Genomic DNA, 21,575 nt, shown 5'->3' with positions numbered 1-21,575 from the left:
GCTCAGCCAGTGAGCGGGAACCGGTCTGTATGTGGGATCCGAACCCTCGGCGGGAGCGCCACCGCACTCCCAAGCAGCGCACTGTAGCAGTGCGCCACCGGGCCGGCCCAAAACATTAGTATATTTTTAAAGTGATAATATAAGGCAAGAAAATTAGAAAAATAGTTATAGCAAATATTTTATACATAGGCAAAGGGTAATTATCTTGATTATATAAAGAACATACACAAAACATGTACACACATACACATACATAAACTCAAACTATTAGGGTCTAGTAGATGCTTGGAGAAAATACAATTAGGAGAAATGGTCAACATCATTAGATATTAAGTAAACACAAAAGAAAATAAAAATATATACTATTTACTCATCACATTAGCAAATTTTGCTTGTTTTAACAATCTTTTTATAATAATTCTCTGCTCCTGGGGGTATAGTAAATAAAGCTTCATTCACTAGTAGAACATTAAACTGTTGGGCCAACCCATTGGAAAAGCAATTTGATAATAACATGGGTTGGGGTAGTCCTATCCGTTGAGGCACTGGATCCCTTTCTCTAAAACTACACTAAAATATAAGTAAATGTAAAACAGCCTTCACATATTTATCATGGTGTTCTTTATAAAAGTGAAAAATGCTATATCAACCTAAGTGTTCAACAACAGAGGAAGGATTAAGTAAATCCTGATACAATCAGGATGATCAGATAACATGAAACTTAAAAATGTTGTTTATGGTGACTGTATATGGAAAAGTATATTCTGTGTAATTTCCATATACTTAACTATGTGTTGGAACATTCTGGAAAGAACACACTGAAGCACTAACAGTGGTTGTCTTTGCTCTGCAGGAGAGGCAGGCAGTATGCAAGGTGATTAAGAACGTGGGATCTGAATTGAAACTGCTTGGGTTTAAATCCTAGCTCTGTCACTTAAGTATATTTGACTTTGGGCAAGTTTTAAGTTCATTGTGATTAGGTTTGTCCATCAGTAAATTGATGGTAAAATAGTACCTAGCTCCTGGGGTTGTTGTGACGATGAAATTTGCTAACACAGGTAAAGCATCAACAATGACGCCTGGCATATAGTACAAGTTTGGTAAGCATTAGCTACTTACTGTTTAAGTGGTTGAACCAATATGGGCAGGCTTTTGCCCCCACTTTTCTGCATTTTTCAAATCAACTTTTCTCTCGAGCTTATTACTGTTACATTGGGAAAAAAGCAATAAATATTTCCCTGAAGACTGAGAACTGAGTCAGCTGGATTTTCTAGTCACATAGATTGACTCCTGTTAGACTCTCACAGTATGTAGTCAAGGAATGGATACTTCATGGTTGCTGAGACCCAAGAAATAAAATTGGAGTTGCACTGACAATGAACTTCCTGCTGCGTTTCATAAGAGAAAAAGCCCATTTCAGAAGAAGCAAGGATATAGTTCAGTTTCTATAAAGAACTGCTTGCCTGCTTTGGAAAAACATGTGTCTACCCAGTGTTCATCCCTCCTGCTCTACCCACATCCCCAACCTCTAGCTTCAAGTTGACTGGGCATTTTCTTTTCTCTATAACTTACATGGACTTTTTTAAAAAATGAAATAACGTGTTTTAGTACTAATCGCAGGACAAAAATTATGAAAATATTTACAATACTAGAATAAGTAAATTTTCTTGGTTGAGGAAAGTAAATTAGGGAACGAGGAGAGGCAATAAATTCATTTAATACCTTTATTAATTTCTGGACATTTCAAAAGGTATCATGAATAAGTTGATTTACATATAAAGTTACCATTCTCAAAGTATACTTTAAAGTTCCAGGAGCACAAGAGAAATTAAGGAGGAAATTGCTTTCTCTTTGCCCTGTTTTCTCTCAAGTTTTCAGGGAAAAAAAATGGGGAAAAAGTCTATGCTTATTTGGGAATCTTCTCCTGCCAGCAACTAACAAGTCTGTACAATACAGTTGCCAAGGCAATGTCAAGACCATGTAGACAGAGGGAGAAAATGTGGTGCGCAGAGATGATGAAAATGGATTAGCAATGTGAACACGAGGGTTTTTTTAATTGGAAAAAAGTAAAATCACACTACACTTTATAAGTGGTAATGCTAGCAGTTCTAATAACATCTGTTGTTGTAAAGGAACGTCATTGTAATAGGGCCTTTTATTCCCATATCACCTTGATCATGAATGCATGATTTGTTTCCTAATTATGTCCCAATCTTGGTAACTCTGTACTGAGCCATGTCAAAATAGGTTCCACTGCATTCAAGTTAGACAAAGGAATTTTTTCATTTGCTCACACTAGAAACACTTTTTTCTATTAATTCTACTTGAAGCCCTGGCTTCAGCCAGACTCTTCCAGATAGTAACTGCAAAGATAGAGGCACCCCTTGCTCCCAAAGCAGCACAAATATTTGCTACTTGAGTAAATTTACTCTTGCCAGACACAGGCAACCACCAAATACATGCTCATTTTTCTAGGACTGTTGTTGCTTCAGTTTAAAAAAAAAGCCTCAATTTTTCTTTTTTTTATTTTGCCTTCAGGTACAATCCTTGGATTTACCACTTGAGTAAATTTACTCTTGCCAGACACAGGCAACCACCAAATACATGCTCATTTTTCTAGGACTGTTGTTGCTTCAGTTTTAAAAAAAAGCCTCAATTTTTCTTTTTTTTATTTTGCCTTCAGGTACAATCCTTGGATTTACCCTCCGGCCATACAAAATGAGCTACCGGGAAATCAAATACTTCTCCTTTCCCGGGGAACTTCTGATGAGGATGTTGCAGATGCTGGTCCTACCACTGATCATCTCCAGTCTTGTCACAGGTACCACATGCAGTTGTTTTGGTTTTTTTTAAGTGTGCTTCTTGCAAAAGATCGCTTAGAAAAACAAAAGCTTTAGGTTTCTGCTGGATGCATGCTCTGTTCTAGAAAAAAAAAAAAAGTCTCTTCAAAATGATGGAAAGGAGGCTTTAGTAATGCATGAATGATTGTAACTCTCGTATTTTACCAATCACAAGAGGAAACAGATTTAAACAGCCATGTAATCTGGTCCGCCTCACAATAGAAGAGGTGCCCTGCTAAACACCACACGACCAGCCTTCTCTGACCCCAGTGAAGTAGTTAACAACAGCGTACAACAGGTCTGTTTTCTCACCCTCTTATCCCACCCAGATAACATCTGGTTGGACAGCCTATTAGCTATTGATGCAAGAATGCTTGTTCTCAGAGCCACCAGGACTTGAGCGGGAGCCTTCTTGGAAGCCCTATCAAGAGGTAATGCCCACAACACACTCACCAACTCTGCTGCCACCAACACTGTGTCTTTTCCTGGTGTACCCGCATGATTGCATTTCCTTCTCCAGTTGCCTCCCATCCCCAATACCTTTTATGCTGGTGGGAGAATGGGGTGGGGGTGGGAGATTTTTCCATCTGAATATTTTGTCATTTGACACTTGGATTTTTAACAAATGGAAGTTTTGCAAGATAGGATCCTATTTTCTATGGCAGTGAGATAACAACTTACTCCTGCATGGTTGAAGAATCATTTGCATATGTGATTGGTGAATACAGACAGAGCCAAGAAGTTGCAGAAAAATGTTACTGTACATTCCTTCCTGCCCACTCTTCTCTTTCCCCACAGCACATCTCTGACTTGGAGAAGGAATTTCCATAGACACTGCCCCAGCAGGATGGTTTCTGGGTTTGTAGGTAAAGCCCAGAACTCAGGTATTACCGACCCTGTTCTCTTTTTCCCTTGGCTCACTGTCCCCCTTTCGGTGGACCACCCTGCCTCTGCGTGAGCTGGCTCTGAGCTTCTTTCCCCCTTCCAGGGAGTTCTCAAGGATATTTGTAATCTTTGTTCAAGATCTCTGTGTAATGAGAACTTCATAGTACAACTCAAAAGTCATGGGGCAACATTCTAACTATCACATGCTTTGGAGAGCTGGCCATTACTTGAACAAGAACTATGTCAGATTTTTTCCTCCATGCCTTGCAGATCTCTGCTGGCTTCCACTTGTCCAGGGCCTTAAACAAGTGATTGCATGTACCTGAGCTCCCACTGGAGATGAATTGCCCATAAAACAGTGCTATAGACAGGTTGATTGGGGTACTTGTTTGTGAAACCAAGCTGGTTCATTGCTGACTAGGGGTAATCATAGCAGCCACAATTTTTATTGCAGAAACCATATTAAAGCTGACACGAGGGCCCGTTCTCATTTTATTACCCATGTCTGCCATTTTCCTGGAATGCAAATTCTTTGCAGGAAGCACGTACAGAATGGAACCCACATCCACCAGTGTATTCAGTAGAGCAGTGTGAGTTCCTCTTCACTGTCCCTCCTGGCCGGGTGTCTGAACTGAGTACTTGCAGTTCTCCTGGACACAAACCGAGGGGTCCTGGGTTCCCTGATACTCTCTCTTCAAGGGTGAAACCAATGTTTAGATGTTTCTACTTTCTCATAATTGTGGTGAAAACCCACTGTGTTGCTCTTTAGAAGAGGAAAGCCCTCCTACGATACAGTTAGAGAAAGTGTTACTTTGCCTTACTAGCAGTCCCAGTTGACAGTTACCTTGAAGTGGAATTTCCTGGTGTTTTTAGTACTTAGTAATCAACTTTATTTAAGGAATAAGAGCTTTGGTTGAGGAATTTTGCAGACATATACTATGTTGCAATCCCTTTGTGTGGTTAAAAAGAAAATTTTGGTCAAACTTTGGAGACATTGTCAACATTTATAATATTCATGTTAAAGAGAAAGGAATCATAAGCTGCAAGCAGCAGACATAAAATGAACTTGTATAGTGTAACCTAATTGCAAAGTGGGAATGCTCCCAGGTGGGACCATTAACAGAGTCTTAGCTCTTATCCAGGACTGTGTTAAGACAAGGAGTTGAGGGGCATAATTTAGCTTACCAAAGATCTTTTTAAGGTGTTAGTCTCTCAAAGGGGTGATTTCCAGGATGCACAGTCATTTAGATACTTACGATCAAGTAGAATGAGTGACTGATTCAATAAAAATTTCCTTCATGGTTTTGGGTACAATGAATCCAAACCAAAGGGTCAGCATGACCAGCCCAGTGGGTGGGAATGGGGAGGGGTGAACTTTTGTAAATTACACAGACCCCTGAAGGATCCCTGTGTGTGTTGGGAGGCATTACTGAAGAATGTGTTGCCCAAGGAGGGAGCAAAGTTAGGCTCTTTTATTTCAAAATAGAAAAGCAGTCTCAAATGGCTCCAGTGGCCAGGTGGGTGACATATATACGCAAATATAAAGCTGCCCTTTCAGGCTACTTTTGTTTTCCTACTTTGATAGAGGCATGGATACAAAGAATTATTGAACAGAAATATCTCTGTTCAACAGGGGAAGTGACAGGGACAAATGTGATAAGTGAAGAGTGACCAACTGCAGAGTAATGTGGACAAAAGGGAGACAAGGAGACTATTGGGATGTGAAAAGATTGCTCAGCTCCAGCCAGTCATTGCTATGTGTCAACAAGGAACCAATCTTCCCATTTTTCAAGAGAACCCAGAAATCCAAATTTTTTAAGAACCTCCAGATTTTTAAATGTGGATAAAATTCACAAAACAAAACATGGCAAGCCAAGCAAAACAACTCTGCAGGCTCAATCCAACCTTTGGGTTACCAATATGGGAACTCAGGTTTGAACGTTGGGGCTCTTAGAGATGGGAAGTGCATGGCTAACCTTGTGTGCCCATCAAGCTGTCACTGGGTTTCATGTGTCGCCTCACTCAGCTGTTGCCAAAGCTTAACTCACAACGTGGAATTGGCTATTGAGCACCACGGTTATTTTCTAATAAAAAAAATGACTATTGGAAAGCCTCTTCTCTCCATCTTCTGGGTTTAACCATATCGTGTGGTAGCTGTTCCCAGTGTTTTTTGCACCAGACAGGAACACCTGAGCAAGAACTCAGAGGTTACACCCCCATAGAAAGTATTTCTCAGTGGGAAAATGTTTCACAGACTTAGTGCTCCTAAGTTCAAAAGCACCAGGGTCTGTGCCCATAGAAAAGGAACTGCCTGAAATCATTATTGCAATTCTTGGACTAGGCATTTTGTTTTGGAAGATTCTAGGAAACATGCTGTACATTTAATTGCACTGAAGTCACATTTATACTCTGAGAAATCTAAGTCAGATTTTTGTACTTGAAACATCCCATGTTTGTGAATTGTGGCTCTAAAGCCCTTGTAAGCCATGTTTTCCTTTTCCTGAATTTGAAATTCCAATCTTTCCAAACGTCCTTGGTGTGTATTAGCATTCCAGAAGCTTCCAGAAAGAAGCTGGGAGAAAGCCCAATGGCTAGATTTGGACTCAAGTACCTGTTTTCTTGAACAAGAAAAATATGTCTGTGCCAACACACCACACAATAAAATAGGAGTGTCTTTCCAAACGTCCTTGGTGTGTATTAGCATTCCAGAAGCTTCCAGAAAGAAGCTGGGAGAAAGCCCAATGGCTAGATTTGGACTCAAGAACCTGTTTTCTTGAACAAGAAAAATATGTCTGTGCCAACACACCACACAATAAAATAGGAGTTTGCCTCCAGTTTCTATTGATTTGGTCAGGATATGCAGCCAAACTAGATATTTCATGCCAGAAATATGAATTGGTTTGGCTGGCTTAGCCTGATTAAATTCACTGGATAACAATTAAGTGCCATATCTGGTTGTGCTGTGTAGACCTAACTATCACTTCCTCCTTATTTCTGAATTTTTTTAGAAAACTGGCGTGTTCTTTTCTCATTCTAACTGTACATTCCCCCTCAATCATGTACCTCAGAAGAAATCTTTGGTGTCACCCCAGTTTTCTGGAAGGGGGAGCATAACTGTTGACAGACAGTCTCTGTGGATTTGAGCATATTATCAGTAAAAAAAGGTGAGAGAGTTTGTCTACTGCAACAGCAGGCACGGCAGCAGTGTCTGGGGTCTCAAGCCAGGCATACTGGAGGTAGATTATAAAATGGATAAAGTACATTCATTCAATAATTCATTCATTCACAGCTATCTTTTGAGCTCTTACTATGTCAGACACTGAGGTAGGCACAGTTCACAGCTATCTTTTGAGCTCTTACTATGTCAGACACTGAGGTAGGCACAGTTGTATTCATGAGGGTACGTGAATACAAAGATACAGTCCGCAGGAAGATGCATGTTGGGTACAAAGAAAGAAGCTTCCTCGTGTCCCTTAACTCGTGCAGCAGATGTTGGCTGTACACCAGAGCCATGGCCATGAGTAGTCTAAAATATTAAAGTAGTTTAAAATATTAAAGTTCTCTTAAGTGATTCTGGCTCTCATTTCATGCAGCAGATGTTGGCTGTACACCAGAGCCATGGCCATGAGTAATCTAAAATATTAAAGTAGTTTAAAATATTAAAGTTCTCTTAAGTGATTCTGGCTCTCATTTCTTCAAGCCTTTAACAAACCCTTCACATGCCCAAGAATTAAGAGATGTCTAATTCATTTTATGCTTTCTTGTGTTAAATGGAATGAAAAAATTTTTGCTCACTCTTAATGTAACTGTCATTTCAGGCTGGTTCTTTGTACTCCCAATAAGGAAGAGACAATCATATTTTTAAGAACATGATCCCAAATCTGATTTTTATAGAGTGATGGGATCTTCATCCCAAAGTCAACTAACCCAGAATTTTCCAACATAGGTGCCATCCCTATTTTCATTTACTTAAATTTTTCTTTAAATCAACATACTTTTCTTACAATACCTAAAATAATGATCAAAAATGAAAACCTCCTATTACTTGCCTTGTGAAGATAATAAATTACAATTTTATGAAATTCCAAATTGATACAGTTGCCTAACAAAGACTCTGAGAGCCTGAGATCCACATTGTCATAGGTATAAAAAAGAGGGGGGATTAGCAAATGTTAACAAGGTGTTAAAGACACATGAGCACCAAAATAAGACTTTGTCTTTCAAAGAATTGAAAGAGAACTGAAAAGAATGACTCTCTTACTATGTGATGTAATATCGACTAAGGAAAGTCTTCTGTACCACCATAACAGCTTGGGAAGCACTGATCTAGTCCAACCACCCCTGCCATATCCTTTCCAAGTGACTGTCCAGCTTCTGCCTGAATATTTCCAAGGACAAGAGATGTTTGGAACCCATTTGATCTTGGAAAACTAACAATTCTCTTTTTGTATCCAAAATAAAACAAACAAATAAAAATACCAGAAAAAACAAAACCAAATAACTGTCTGACTGTGATTTCCTCTCCATGTGACAAGCCCTGTGATGTATCCCTTATTATTTGGGAAACATCCTTTCAAATCTATAGACCGATGAATTCAGGGGAACGTGGGACTTAATGATAGTTGAAGCCAACAAGCTGGAATCACCAGGAAAGGGAACTGAGGAAATAAAGAAAGCAAAAAGAGTAAATATTGTACCTCAGAGTATGGCCCTTTGGGTTCAGAGAAATGACAGTTACATTAAGAGTGAACAGAAGTTTTGTCATTTCATTTAACACAAGAGGGCAAAAAATGAGCTAGACAATTCTGAATTCTTGGGCATGTGAAGGGCTTGTTAGGGGCATGACAAAATGAGAACTTTAATATTTTAAACTCCTCATTGCCATGGCTCTGGCGTATAGTTGAGGCATGTTTGAATACACTGGACACTTACAGACCAGAAAAAGGGCTGGAGATTTCTCCACCCACTCCTCACATTGTATTTGAGGGAAAAAGTGTCTATCTTGGGCGGGGAGGAGTTTCTTTAGGCTTCCCTTTCATTCTCTGTGTAATGGAGGAAATAACGGTACCTGTCCATAGGGTTGTGAGAATTTATGCCCTGCACATAGTGTGTGCTCAATTCATGGTAGCTATTGACAATAAGGGTCTCGGTAGCAAGAGCTGTCCTCTGGCAGTTCACATTGTATAAGTGAAAATTCTAGAGCAAGCAGAGAGAGCTTCAGTCCAGGAGCACTTAACAAAGGCTCTAGATTCCATGAGTCTCATTTGTCTGTGATCCTTGTAGCAACCACTTTCCTATTAAGGTAAATTAAAGAAACCATAAAGTTGATCCAGTAACAATATGGGAGCCAGAGAGAATTCCTTCCTCACCACTGGTGGGGATTTGTTTCTGCCCTGCAGCTTGGGATCCTATTGCCTTATCACAGCTGCATAATTCTAAATATTATCTTTGGTTATACAATTGCCCAGTCGTCCCTGAGAAACTCAGCCCCAGTGTGTAGCACCCTGGATTCCACGGGGCAGCAAATTCCACATGCTGCTCACACGCTGTGAGCAGAGCCTTTCCAGCTAACTAAAACTTGAGACAAACTGCGTCTCTGTCTCAACACTCAAACACACTTCATGGCAGCCTGGAAACAAGCCAGCTGTAAAGAAGCTTCAGCACAGTTCATTAGAAGCCACCGGGCTGGTACTGCTTTGTTGCCTCTCAAGGGCTGTTCACTAACAGGTGGGAAGAGAGTCTAAGCAATGCCCATCTAGAGGGAGGTCATAGGGTATAATGGGAAAAACCATCTGTGGGGTACAGCAGTCCCTGGCTTTTTTGCATCATGTAGAAAGGAAATCTGTATAATAAAATGCCTTTTTTTTCCCCCCATGAATTGGGTTTCAGAGAGATATGCACAAAGTCAATTAAGTCTAGTAATCCCAGANAGACAATTCTGAATTCTTGGGCATGTGAAGGGCTTGTTAGGGGCATGACAAAATGAGAACTTTAATATTTTAAACTCCTCATTGCCATGGCTCTGGCGTATAGTTGAGGCATGTTTGAATACACTGGACACTTACAGACCAGAAAAAGGGCTGGAGATTTCTCCACCCACTCCTCACATTGTATTTGAGGGAAAAAGTGTCTATCTTGGGCGGGGAGGAGTTTCTTTAGGCTTCCCTTTCATTCTCTGTGTAATGGAGGAAATAACGGTACCTGTCCATAGGGTTATGAGAATTTATGCCCTGCACATAGTGTGTGCTCAATTCATGGTAGCTATTGACAATAAGGGTCTCAGTAGCAAGAGCTGTCCTCTGGCAGTTCACATTGTATAAGTGAACATTCTAGAGCAAGCAGAGAGAGCTTCAGTCCAGGAGCACTTAACAAAGGCTCTAGATTCCATGAGTCTCATTTGTCTGTGATCCTTGTAGCAACCACTTTCCTATTAAGGTAAATTAAAGAAACCATAAAGTTGATCCAGTAACAATATGGGAGCCAGAGAGAATTCCTTCCTCACCACTGGTGGGGATTTGTTTCTGCCCTGCAGCTTGGGATCCTATTGCCTTATCACAGCTGCATAATTCTAAATATTATCTTTGGTTATACAATTGCCCAGTCGTCCCTGAGAAACTCAGCCCGAGTGTGTAGCACCCTGGATTCCACGGGGCAGCAAATTCCACATGCTGCTCACACGCTGTGAGCAGAGCCTTTCCAGCTAACTAAAACTTGAGACAAACTGCGTCTCTGTCTCAACACTCAAACACACTTCATGGCAGCCTGGAAACAAGCCAGCTGTAAAGAAGCAGTGTGTAGCACCCTGGATTCCACGGGGCAGCAAATTCCACATGCTGCTCACACGCTGTGAGCAGAGCCTTTCCAGCTAACTAAAACTTGAGGCAAACTGCATCTCTGTCTCAACACTCAAACACACTTCATGGCAGCCTGGAAACAAGCCAGCTGTAAAGAAGCTTCAGCACAGTTCATTAGAAGCCACCGGGCTGGTACTGCTTTGTTGCCTCTCAAGGGCTGTTCACTAACAGGTGGGAAGAGAGTCTAAGCAATGCCCATCTAGAGGGAGGTCATAGGGTATAATGGGAAAAACCATCTGTGGGGTACAGCAGTCCCTGGCTTTTTTGCATCATGTAGAAAGGAAATCTGTATAATAAAATGCCTTTTTTTTCCCCCCATGAATTGGGTTTCAGAGAGATATGCACAAAGTCAATTAAGTCTAGTAATCCCAGAAAAAGTATACTTTTCCTTTACAGACAACTTCACTCAGTAAGCATTTGCTGAGGCTTTTATGTGCCAGGTACTTTTCTAGGACCTGAAGATACCAACATAAAAACAAGATTTCTATCCTCAAGTTCAAAGTCTGGTCGAGAGAGAGACTCGTGATTGCAGTATGCAGGGTAATGGTGACACAGGCACTACGAGCTCCACAGGGGAACAAAGTCGGAAAAGAAAAATGCAACCTTCTCTGTTCCTTGCCTCTCCAGTTTTCAGGCACCCTTGCCAGGAAATAGCTCTATTATCAGAGAAGAAGGGGCTTTTTTTTTTTTTTAATTCTGCATTGTTTTCCTCACACCATTAAATGTACCATTTTTGGTATCTTTTACCATTAAATGTACTAAGAACCGGAGATGGGGCCCTTTGAGGTTCCCAGCAAAAGTCACCCTAGGGAATGCGGCCTGACTGATGGGAAGTCAGGGAGAAGAGGAGCTTGACAGGGCTTCAACCACAGAAACTTTCCCTTTCGGAGGGGATCCACTCAGCTTGCAGGAGGGGAGCCCAGAGACACCCTCGAGCTGCAGAGGATGCAGAGGTAATATTGTGAAAACTTGCTCCCAGAGCGGGAATCCCCTCTCCAGCACCTCTGGAAGGTGGCCATCCAGATCTGCCTGAATATTCCATTCCCAGGTGGTTTCAGTGACTGAGCTCTGAGTCCATCTGCCATAAGTTTCATCTATTGGTCCTAATTATGCCATATGTAGCAATAGAGGATGACAGTTTTCCAGATGGTCTCAAGAGAGCATCTAGTAATGTGTTGGGCACCTGAGCACAAGCTCAGTGTCCCAGTGCTTCTTATGTGCCCATTCTCTAGACCCTCCACCATCTGGTTGCCTCACCTACACCCCATTGTGTTCCCAGAACCCGTCCTGGTACTCCAGATGTCATGTGACTGCATAGGGATGGTGATCTGGACCCAATCCTCTATTAATACAGGCTGAGGTTGGGTCCGCTATTTTACCAGCTGCAACAAACCATCAGCTTAGAGTAGTCAAGCTTGTGGTCAACTAAATCCCACAGAATTGAATGTTTGTGGAAAGATTTTTGTGGTAAAAAAAAATGGCATAGTTGTTTAGTTGAAAGATCAGAGGCAAAAAGCTCAGGCTCTGTGTGGGATTATGCTTTCCAAAAGGCCTGGAAATTCGTATCTGTTAATTTCAGCAGCTTCAAGTGAGCCTGTGGTTTTGATCAGTTATTGTTTGGAAGAAATTTTTGAAAGTTTAAAAGAAAGAAAAGAAAATTTTAAAGCTTCCTTTATCACTATGAAAAATAAGATTTTTCTCCCCTTCAACTATCAATTTGATAATCTCCTTCAGACCACTGAGGAGCTGCAGGTCTACAGGAGGTGTGGGGAATAGATGCTTTTTTTCTGTTGATGTGACAATGGTTTCCAGGAGAGCTAGTTAGATACTTGATGAATTCTGACTTTGAGGTTTGTGCTTAAGTACTGGAGGTGGTGGGTGAGATTGGGGTTGGGAATGTTTCTAAAGTGAGACACCATCTCATGCACTTTTAACTTCTAGTGTTCACATTCTGAGAGGACATACTGTCCCTTTCAGATTAATTACACTACATCAAGGTAAGTACCCAGGCTCCAAACCTTCCCCTCCCCCACCCAAGAGTTCTTCCATTAATTGATCTGAACTGGGGCTTGGAAAATGATGTTTCTTTATAGTTCTCCACATAGTTCTACTGTGCACCCAGGGTTGAGAACTACCACTTCACAGTTTTTCTAGAATTGTTCTTTGTTTTCTATTACCATGGTCCCCCAATGTCACCACTTAGTTCAGGCCCTTATTAGTTCAGGTACCCCGTCTCCCAGGAAGTCTTCCCGGGCTTTCTCCTGGCCCTTGTTAGTACATGTTTCTGAAGGCCTAGGTTCGTTTCCATCTCATCGTAGTTACTGCACCGCAGTGTAATTTGCTGTTAACTTGTCTGTCTTCCTCACAAAGGCTTCTTGAGAGTTCTGTGTCTTTCTGGCACATTCTTTGAATTGTCTAGAAAATAGAGCCCAAATTCTTGGCATGGCAAATAAGAGCCTTTACAACCTTCACAAGCCACTTGACCAGCTTTGTTGCCCACATCTTTCCTGACAGAAATTCTGCTCCCTCTCCGAATATTCTAATGTCCTCAGCACTTAATCCTTCCCTTTAGTGTCCTTCCCTCTTGAAATGACCTCTTCCAGCTCCATCGAAATCCTTGAATTCCTTCAAGGTCCAGCTTAGCTTTCAGTCCTTCCATAAAGTTGCCCCTGCTTGTTCCAATTAGAAGTAAAGATCCGCTCCTCGAGTACCTATTGCTGTCACTCCTGTGTTACCAGCCCACACTGCAAATGTCTTATCCTCCAAATCAAACTGGGGGCTTCCACCAGGACCATGTTTTATATATTTTTGTGGCACTTAGAGCATACTTTATGCTGCCCGACAGCATACCATTTTTAACGGTTATTTTTAATGACAAAAACAACACACACTGCATTAAAAATGACACACATAAATACTGATATGCATAAAGTGCAAAGGGAAACACTGCTTTGCAGAGGTAACCACCGTTAACAGTGTGAGACCTTTGCAGGAGTGGTGTGTGGTAGTGGGTTAATTACAAGCCAGACTGATTGAGTTTGAAGCCCTGCTTGGCCACTTCCCAGCTCAGTGACCTTGGACCAGCTACTTTATCTCTCTGCCTCAGTTTACTCATCCACAAAAGAGTGATAACAGTAATACCTATCTCATTGTATTGTTGCAAAGATGCAAATTAATACCCATAAAGCATTCAGAATACTGCCTGATATATAATAGCAACTGAAAAATGTGAACTAGTAATCTTTCACAGCCCTTTTTAAAAGCTTACATATAAATTGTGTTACAAAGACAGAATCATGTGTACTGTTCTTTTTTTTTTTTTTTTTGTCTTTTTCCGTGTCCGGCAATGGATCGCAACCCTCAGTGTCGCCCCCATACCGGACCGGGACCGGCAACGGGATCGCAACCCTCGGTGTTGCCCCCACGCCTCGCTCAGCCAGCGAGCGGAAACCGGTCTGTATGTGGGATCTGAACCCTCGGGCGGGAGCACCGCCACACTTCCCAAGCGGCGCACTATCCAGTGCACCACCGGGCCGGCCCTCATGTGTACTGTTCTACAACATGCTTTATTTGGTCAAAAATATTTCATGGATATTCTCCTATATGGCTACATGTAGATTTGCCTTCTCACTGAATAGTAGGATTATCTCTAATGCTTTGCTCTTTCAAATAAATCTTCAGTAAACTTCCTTATGTATGGATCTTTGTGTTTTATTTCTGAGTAATTGATTACTAAAAGCAGAATTGTTAGAACACCAGCATATGCATTTAAAATCCAAAGAGGTGTTGCTAAATTACCTTCCAAAAAGACTACGTCTTTTTATGCTCCCAAAAGAGTGCTCTTTTCTCCTACTCCTTCAGAAATACAGAATATTATCCATTATAAATTCCATACAGTTTTACTTAAAGTCATTTTTATTACTTAAGTGGTGCATTAATGCTTACTATTTGTATGGGCAAAACAATATAGAAATATACATGGCAAAACACAAAAATACTCCCCACACATACACATGCACGCAGACACACCATCTATTAACTCTGATTTAAATAGACTTCCAAACCACTTACCCTAGAAATGACTGGGAATATTCATTCCATTATAAAAGACTTCTGTGCCCCATAAAGCCAAGTAAAAAGATGCTGGAGTTTCTGCCAGCAGAAAGGGACAGAGAAAAACAGAGAGAGAGAGAGAGAGGAAGACAAGCCTTCTTGTGACCATGTCACAGATTGTATGCCTCCAGAGGACAACAACACCCTGTCCTTCCTCTGTTCAGTGTTTAGTGTTCATTTTATGATAAGGAGAAAGAAAGCTTTGGGGTAGTGATATTCTCTGCTGGAGGACTGAATCGCTTGAATGATCCATCCAATTTTGAGTCTGAGTAAATCTAGGTTCCCATGTCTTATGTTTCTGCAAATTCATTTCACCAGACAAGATAAACTTCTTTTAGCTTCTTCATGGAGAAGATCCTTGCAGGAACTTCAAATCCCCGGGCTGCAGCCGGTGCACTACTCCATGCTTGAACTTGTTTCATTAGCCCACAGCATACATGCTACACGGCTTAACACAGTTCTCAGCTGGACTTCGTCATCTGGGGAAATAGGTTTTGCCATCTTTGCATTTATTTATTTATTTAAAACAATTGCTTGAGTTTCCACCTGGGTTTTCTATAGAGGAAAAAAAGTCCCCCTAAATTACCCAGGGAATTCCCTCTCACAGGGCATTGGATTAAGCGTGGCCAGTGGCTGAGATCTTTGATCCTGGGCGTAAGTAGACAAGTCAAAAGGAGCTGTTGGCTAAAATTTTAGGAAGAATTCTATGAGAAGAGCAAGATGATTGTAAGCTTCCTAGATCCAGCCTGTTAAAATGACATCCATATTACCAGGACCAACATCCATATTACCAGGACCTGTCAGTACTGTTGGGAAAATACACAATCTCATTTCCTCTATAATACCCCTGAACTTCCTCCCCTATCTATACCCCCCTACACACTCCTTCCCACCACTGGGTTATTTTGAAGCAATACCAGATATTTTATTACATATCTAAAAACAAAGGAAACATAAGAAAGGTGTAATATTTTAAGATGATATTAACATATTCTGTGTTTCTTTAATGCCCCACAACACACACACCCACACTCATCATGAAGAGCTGTCAGTCACTTAAAGAAATTGTTGCTAACCAAGCTCTTGACTTTCTTTCCATTTATGGTACAAGCTTCTGTAACAGTGCTTTGTGTTAATTACCAAATCCCTCCTGCAGCCAGAGCATGATACATTTTTAGTATGAGACAATACAATGAGATGTTTACGCTATGAAATTTTGGGACACGATTTTTCATCATAGCAAAACAACACATACTTTATGTGTTTGGTTTTACTTCCAAAGTCTTTCCAACTCTGAAAGCACTGTACTCTGACAGTGCCTGTAAGGTCAGTAATTCTTTTTTAATTTACAACTTTTCCAGAATTTGTTTCTGTAACTTAAGGTTTCTCAACTGGATTATTTCTAATTGAGCTGTAATTTGAAAGTATTGTCCTCAAGGGTGTTTGTGCTGACAACTGAAGTTTCATTACTTTAAAGCTAACTTCCTGAAAGTGTATCACAAAATGTTCCCAAATTGTAATATATGCAACAACAAAAAAATCCCTATTATCAGCATACCTTAACTACACAGTCAGTATTTAAGAAAAAAATGGAAATATTAGCAGCTTCTACACTGGAATCTTACCAACTTATTTTCACTTTTGAATAGAATTTGCTAGATCCCTATTATCAGCATACCTTAACTACACAGTCAGTATTTAAGAAAAAAATGGAAACATTAGCAGCTTCTACACTGGAATCTTACCAACTTATTTTCACTTTTGAATAGAATTTGCTAGTCTTGTCCTAGGACCCTATGCTTAATGACATATAGGACAGCATTCCTTTGACATGGACCCCAAGGATAGTTTTAAAGCCAGACGTCAGTGTAGTAGTTCTCAAACAAACTGAAAATTTGTAATACTCTTATGATACCATAAAAAATATCTGCATATTGAATTCTATAATGTGAAGTCGGAACACATCTACTGTAAGAAAATATAGCTCTTATGCAGTATAACAACAAAACTATAAGCATATTTCTATAAACAGTTTAAACTACTGAACCTAAGCATGACTGACAATTTTAAATTTTCTAATATCGTTTAGGTATAAAACTTCATAGCTTTCAATCCTTTTTTTCTGTTAGCATACAGACAAATAGAGGGCAAGAAAGGCTGGGAAAAAATTATAGTAAAAAATCTTTAAATTGAGAAAAAAAATTCAATCTACTAACTTTACTTTCTTTTTTTCTCTGAATTGGACACACAGCATCACTATTTGATTTTAGCAAAAAACATTCAGGTTTAGCTTATGGAATGCAGATAACCCTGGGGAAACATGACTTGAAGTCACTATATAATTTCCCATTAAATAAACATCTGAACTTCAACTTAACAGCTCCCAAGTGAGATCAAGTACCTGAAAAGTGTCGAATACATCACGTAAACATTACGTGAAAGGTGCACGTGTAGCAGTGCATATCAGATTTTTAACTGCTAGAAACGTACTTGCTGCCAAACTTTGCCACCCACTGCTAACCTCACCTTGTTCCTTGGAAGGCAGAAGCTTATTTTGCAATAGAAAGAGAAGTTCTTTAATTTATATTAAGTTCTTAAAATTATTTCTTGGTATTGGTAGACCTAGATTTACCTTATTTCAAGATTGTACTTATTTTTTAACAGGCTTATATATGTTGCAATATGTATATAATTCACAGAGATACAATTTACCCATTTAAAGTGTACAAATTAGTGGCTTCTACTATATTTACAGAGTTGTGCATCCATCATCACAATTGCAATTTTAGAATATTTTTATCACCCCCAGAAGAAACCCTGTATTCCTTGGCTGACATCCCTCAATTCCCCCATATTCCCAGTCATAGACCAACACTAATCTGCTTTCTTTCTCTGTAGATCCTCCTATTCTGAACATGTCATATAAATGGCATCATACAATATATGATGTGAAAGATACGAAGTCCTTTGTGACTGGCTTCTTTCACTTAGCCTAATGCTTTCAAGTTTCATCCATGTTGTTGCATATATCAGTATCTCATTCCTTTTTATGGCTTAATAATATTCCATTGCATGGACGTACCACCTTTTATTTATCCATTCATTAGTTTGTGAACATTTGAGTTGTTTCCATTTTTTGTGGGTTTTTTGTGGGTTGGTTTTCTTCTATTTTTTTGTTTTTGTTTTGGTTTTGTTTCTGCCTTTATCAATAATTCTGCACACGTTCGTGGACATATGTTTTTATTTCTCTTGAGTATATACTTAGGAATAGAATTGCTGGATCATATGGCAACTCTGCTTAGCTTTTTGAAGAATTGCCAGACCATTTTCCAAAGTAGCTGCACTATTTTACATCCCCACCAGCAGTGTATAAAGGTTCTAATTTCTCCACTTTCTCACCAACATTTGTCATCATCTGCCTTTTTGTTACTATCTTATCTTTTTGTCAGAGTGGTTATAAAATGCTATCTCATTGTAGTTTCATCTGCATTTCTCTGATGGCTAATTACGTTCAATATCTTTTCATGTGCCTCTTAGTCATTTATATATCTCTTTGGAGAAATGTCTATTCAGATCCTTTGCCCATTTTTTAAATTAGGTTGTCTTTTTATTATTGAATTATGATAGTTCTTTATATATTAAAATTGTGCTTTTAAAGAGCTCTGAATATTAGACTATAGAGCAATTACTGTACAGCTTGTCATATGTCATAGCTAAGGTCATTCTTAAGAAGAATTCCTTACTGTAGTTAACACCTACTGCAAATAAGCATTCTTAAGTGTTTGTTACAAAGTATAATGCAAATGATAAAATGCTTACAAAAGTGACTAGTTTTATGGGATTATATACTTTAGAAATAAAACTTCTCCCCTCCCTTAAAAAAGAAAATAGTCAAATGGCATTGTCTCAGTACAGTGGTATTTCATTAGTAATAAATTTTGTTTGTCTTAGGCATAGGAGGATTCTTGCCTTTATCTGTAGAGACTGGTGTTTTAGCTAAAACTTTGAAGACATAAGATATTAGTTAGTCTGGGTATTATAATTGTGCCTCTTACATTTTAAAAATGGTAAACTTAAAGTTTTAAGACTTTGGCTTCATTAAAACAATTGTTGAAGGGCCGACCCTGTGGCTCACTCAGGAGAGTGCCACGCTGGGAGCGCCAAGGCTGCGGGTTCGGATCCTATATGTGGATGGCCGGTGCGCTCACTGGCTGAGCGCGGTGCAGGCGACACCAAGCCAAGGGTTGCAATCCTCTTACCGGTCAAAAAAAGGGAAAAAAAAAATTGTTGAAATCCCTTAAATGTAGATGGGAAATGCATCAATTATAACTTTTTGTTATATTAAAATACTATGTGTTAATTTTTTCAGTCATAATGAATAAAAAAGTTAATTTTAAAAATAAGGCAGGTAACGCAGCAGTTTGAATATACTTAACACTACTGAACAATACATTTTAAAATGGTTCAGGTGGCAAATTTTGTTATGTGTTTTTTACCACAATTAAAAAAAATTTTTAAATAAAGCAAGGGTAGTATTTTAATGTTAATTCTTTTGAACAGGACATTCTCAATGGTTATTTGCTTATCGGTTTTTTCCACCAAACGTTCAAAGCACATCATACACTGCTATGAGTTAGCTTTCTCACTATCCTGGATTTCACTTTCTGAGATAAGTAATACAGGTACTAGGGTTATCCAGAATGTTAGCTCTTGCAGGTGGTGATCAGGTATCTCTCTAAATTGAGACATTTCTCAGCCATCCCTGTGGTTGCTCTAAGTAGGTGGTTGGGAGTGAGGGTGCAGGTTGGGGGAGACACAGACTGCAGTAGGAGGTCTTCTGGGTTATAAGGAACGTGGATTCTAAGACGGCACTGCTAATACAAATCTCACTGGTATGAAGTAGATTTTACAAGCTGCTTTAGTCTCCTGGTACAGCTTAGTTTATGGAATGGCCCCATTGCTGAAAGTTCTGTTTAGGTCTTTTACAATAGTATTCAATAATATATTCATTATAATGTTTTTTATTGTGAGTTATAATTCCAAGTTGGTTATTTTCAACCCAGAAAGAAAGTAAATGTCTACTTTCCTTAATATCTACACTTGAGCATCGACAACACATTTTTATTTGTTTTTCCTTAATTACCCCATTGGAAATGTGTAGATCTTCTTTTACAGTTTCAAGTAAGAGTCTAATTTGATCATTTTTCTCTCAAAATACTCTTCAAGCCCTGTGAGCCCTCAACAAACACTCACTGTTAATCACTTTCTATTTTCAGCCACATACTGCTCATAATGCACTCTACTAAGGATTTGAATGAAATGATTTAATTATTTTCAATGTACAAAAGGCAAAATTAGCTGCCATGAATCTCTCTGGAGTAAAGCATTGTTGATCCTTCCAAATAAATATTCTCATTTTTGACATTCAATCAAGATACACTCAAATTCAAATAGATTTTTGTTAAGAAGAATATTTCCTCTGGCATTCAAAAGGGCTTCAAATATTGCTCAGAAGAGAAAGAGGAAAGAAAGAGACCAAATGTATTAAAGAAAATTTAATCAGTTTTACTTTTGCACGTTATTTCTGTGGTTCTATAGACCCAACAGTCTACTCACACTAAAGAGCACGTATAAAAATCAAGATAAAATCGGTGATTCTTTCATGGCAGGAGATTTTTGCCAGCACCAGAAAAAGACAGATTTTGGTCAAATTTTGATGGAAGGATTATTTTCATAACACACATCCAGATTCCAGGGATCCATTTTAATTTATTTTTACAACTGAAATCCAGTTTTTAAAATGGCAGCAGTGACCATAATTAGATTTTTAAAGAGAGCAGTTTCCTTTATCATAATTTATCACAGTAACATTATAATTTTTTGGTTTAGGTTTTAATTTATTCCAACCTTTATTTGGAGGAAGGTAAAATCAGCCATGAGTTTATAGTGAGCATTTTGGAATCCTGTTATTTGAATCATCCATTATGTCCTATAGAATTAGAGAGATACGGTTAATGTAAACTATTCTGCATTTCTATGTGATCACTTAGGTTTCTCTTTTTAACTAAGGCATTAATTAGCATTAAGTTTATCATTTGGTTTGTGCTTATCCCTTTTTTTGAGGACCAAGCATACAGATATGTAAGGAATAGTGTTTTATTCTTCTAATCACCTTTCCATTATTAAGATTTTTTTTTAATGACCACACTGTCTCAATGTTTAAAGGAAATTTTAAAAGGTTGGCATTTCAATTATTTTATATGCAGGCAGGACTATGCCATACTGAGTAACACACTTACATTTCAAAAATTTAACTTAGGAACTTTTCAAGGAAATTGAGATTTGTGTCAAAAAACCTTTTTACTAATTTAGAACAAAATTTTTAAGTTAATTTGAATCTGCAAAATCTACCATTTTTGCCCCCATAATTAGCCAGATCTTTGTAGTACAAGCTCAAAATGCATTCTGTACTATACCACATACTTGTCTCTTCCTCAGAATAGTTTGAGAGTTTGGCTTTTATAACCTTTAGTTGCCCTTGAAAGGTATTTATGGCTTCAATGGACTTTGTTTGTAATCACAGTGTTCTTGTAGTAACCCTCCAGGCCTTGTGACACTGAGCTACTGATATCAACTTCCCACGTGTACAGATAGTCCAAATCCACATTCAAAAAGTGCAGTTTCACCAGGAGAGAGACTTGAAAAGCACTTTTTCTAAGGCAGGAACAGGCCCAGAGTATGACTGGTTGTTAGAGATAGCAATTCCTGCCTTTCTTCCCTGCAGCCACATACATTGTGGGAAGATTCACTGGAGAGAAGTATAGGACTTTGATCTCTCATGACCCTAACTGCATAAATGACCTGTGGTTCAGGGACTACTAAG

At 39.2% G+C, this 21,575-nt stretch overlaps 1 protein-coding gene across 1 annotated transcript in view; it reads left to right on the top strand.

The window, feature by feature from the left end:
• The window catches only part of SLC1A3 (solute carrier family 1 (glial high affinity glutamate transporter), member 3), an 85,566-nt gene that overhangs the window by 20,373 nt on the left and 43,618 nt on the right, over positions 1 to 21,575 (top strand). The window contains exon 3 of the mRNA XM_008573086.1: positions 2,684 to 2,821. Within this exon, the coding sequence (XP_008571308.1) occupies positions 2,684 to 2,821 (138 nt within the window). The remainder of the gene's footprint in view (positions 1 to 2,683; positions 2,822 to 21,575) is intronic.

Source organism: Galeopterus variegatus, unplaced genomic scaffold (assembly GCF_000696425.1).
Source record: "Galeopterus variegatus unplaced genomic scaffold, G_variegatus-3.0.2 Scaffold873, whole genome shotgun sequence".
Taxonomy (NCBI): Eukaryota; Metazoa; Chordata; class Mammalia; order Dermoptera; family Cynocephalidae; genus Galeopterus; species Galeopterus variegatus.
This window is presented reverse-complemented; position numbering and strand designations above follow the sequence as displayed.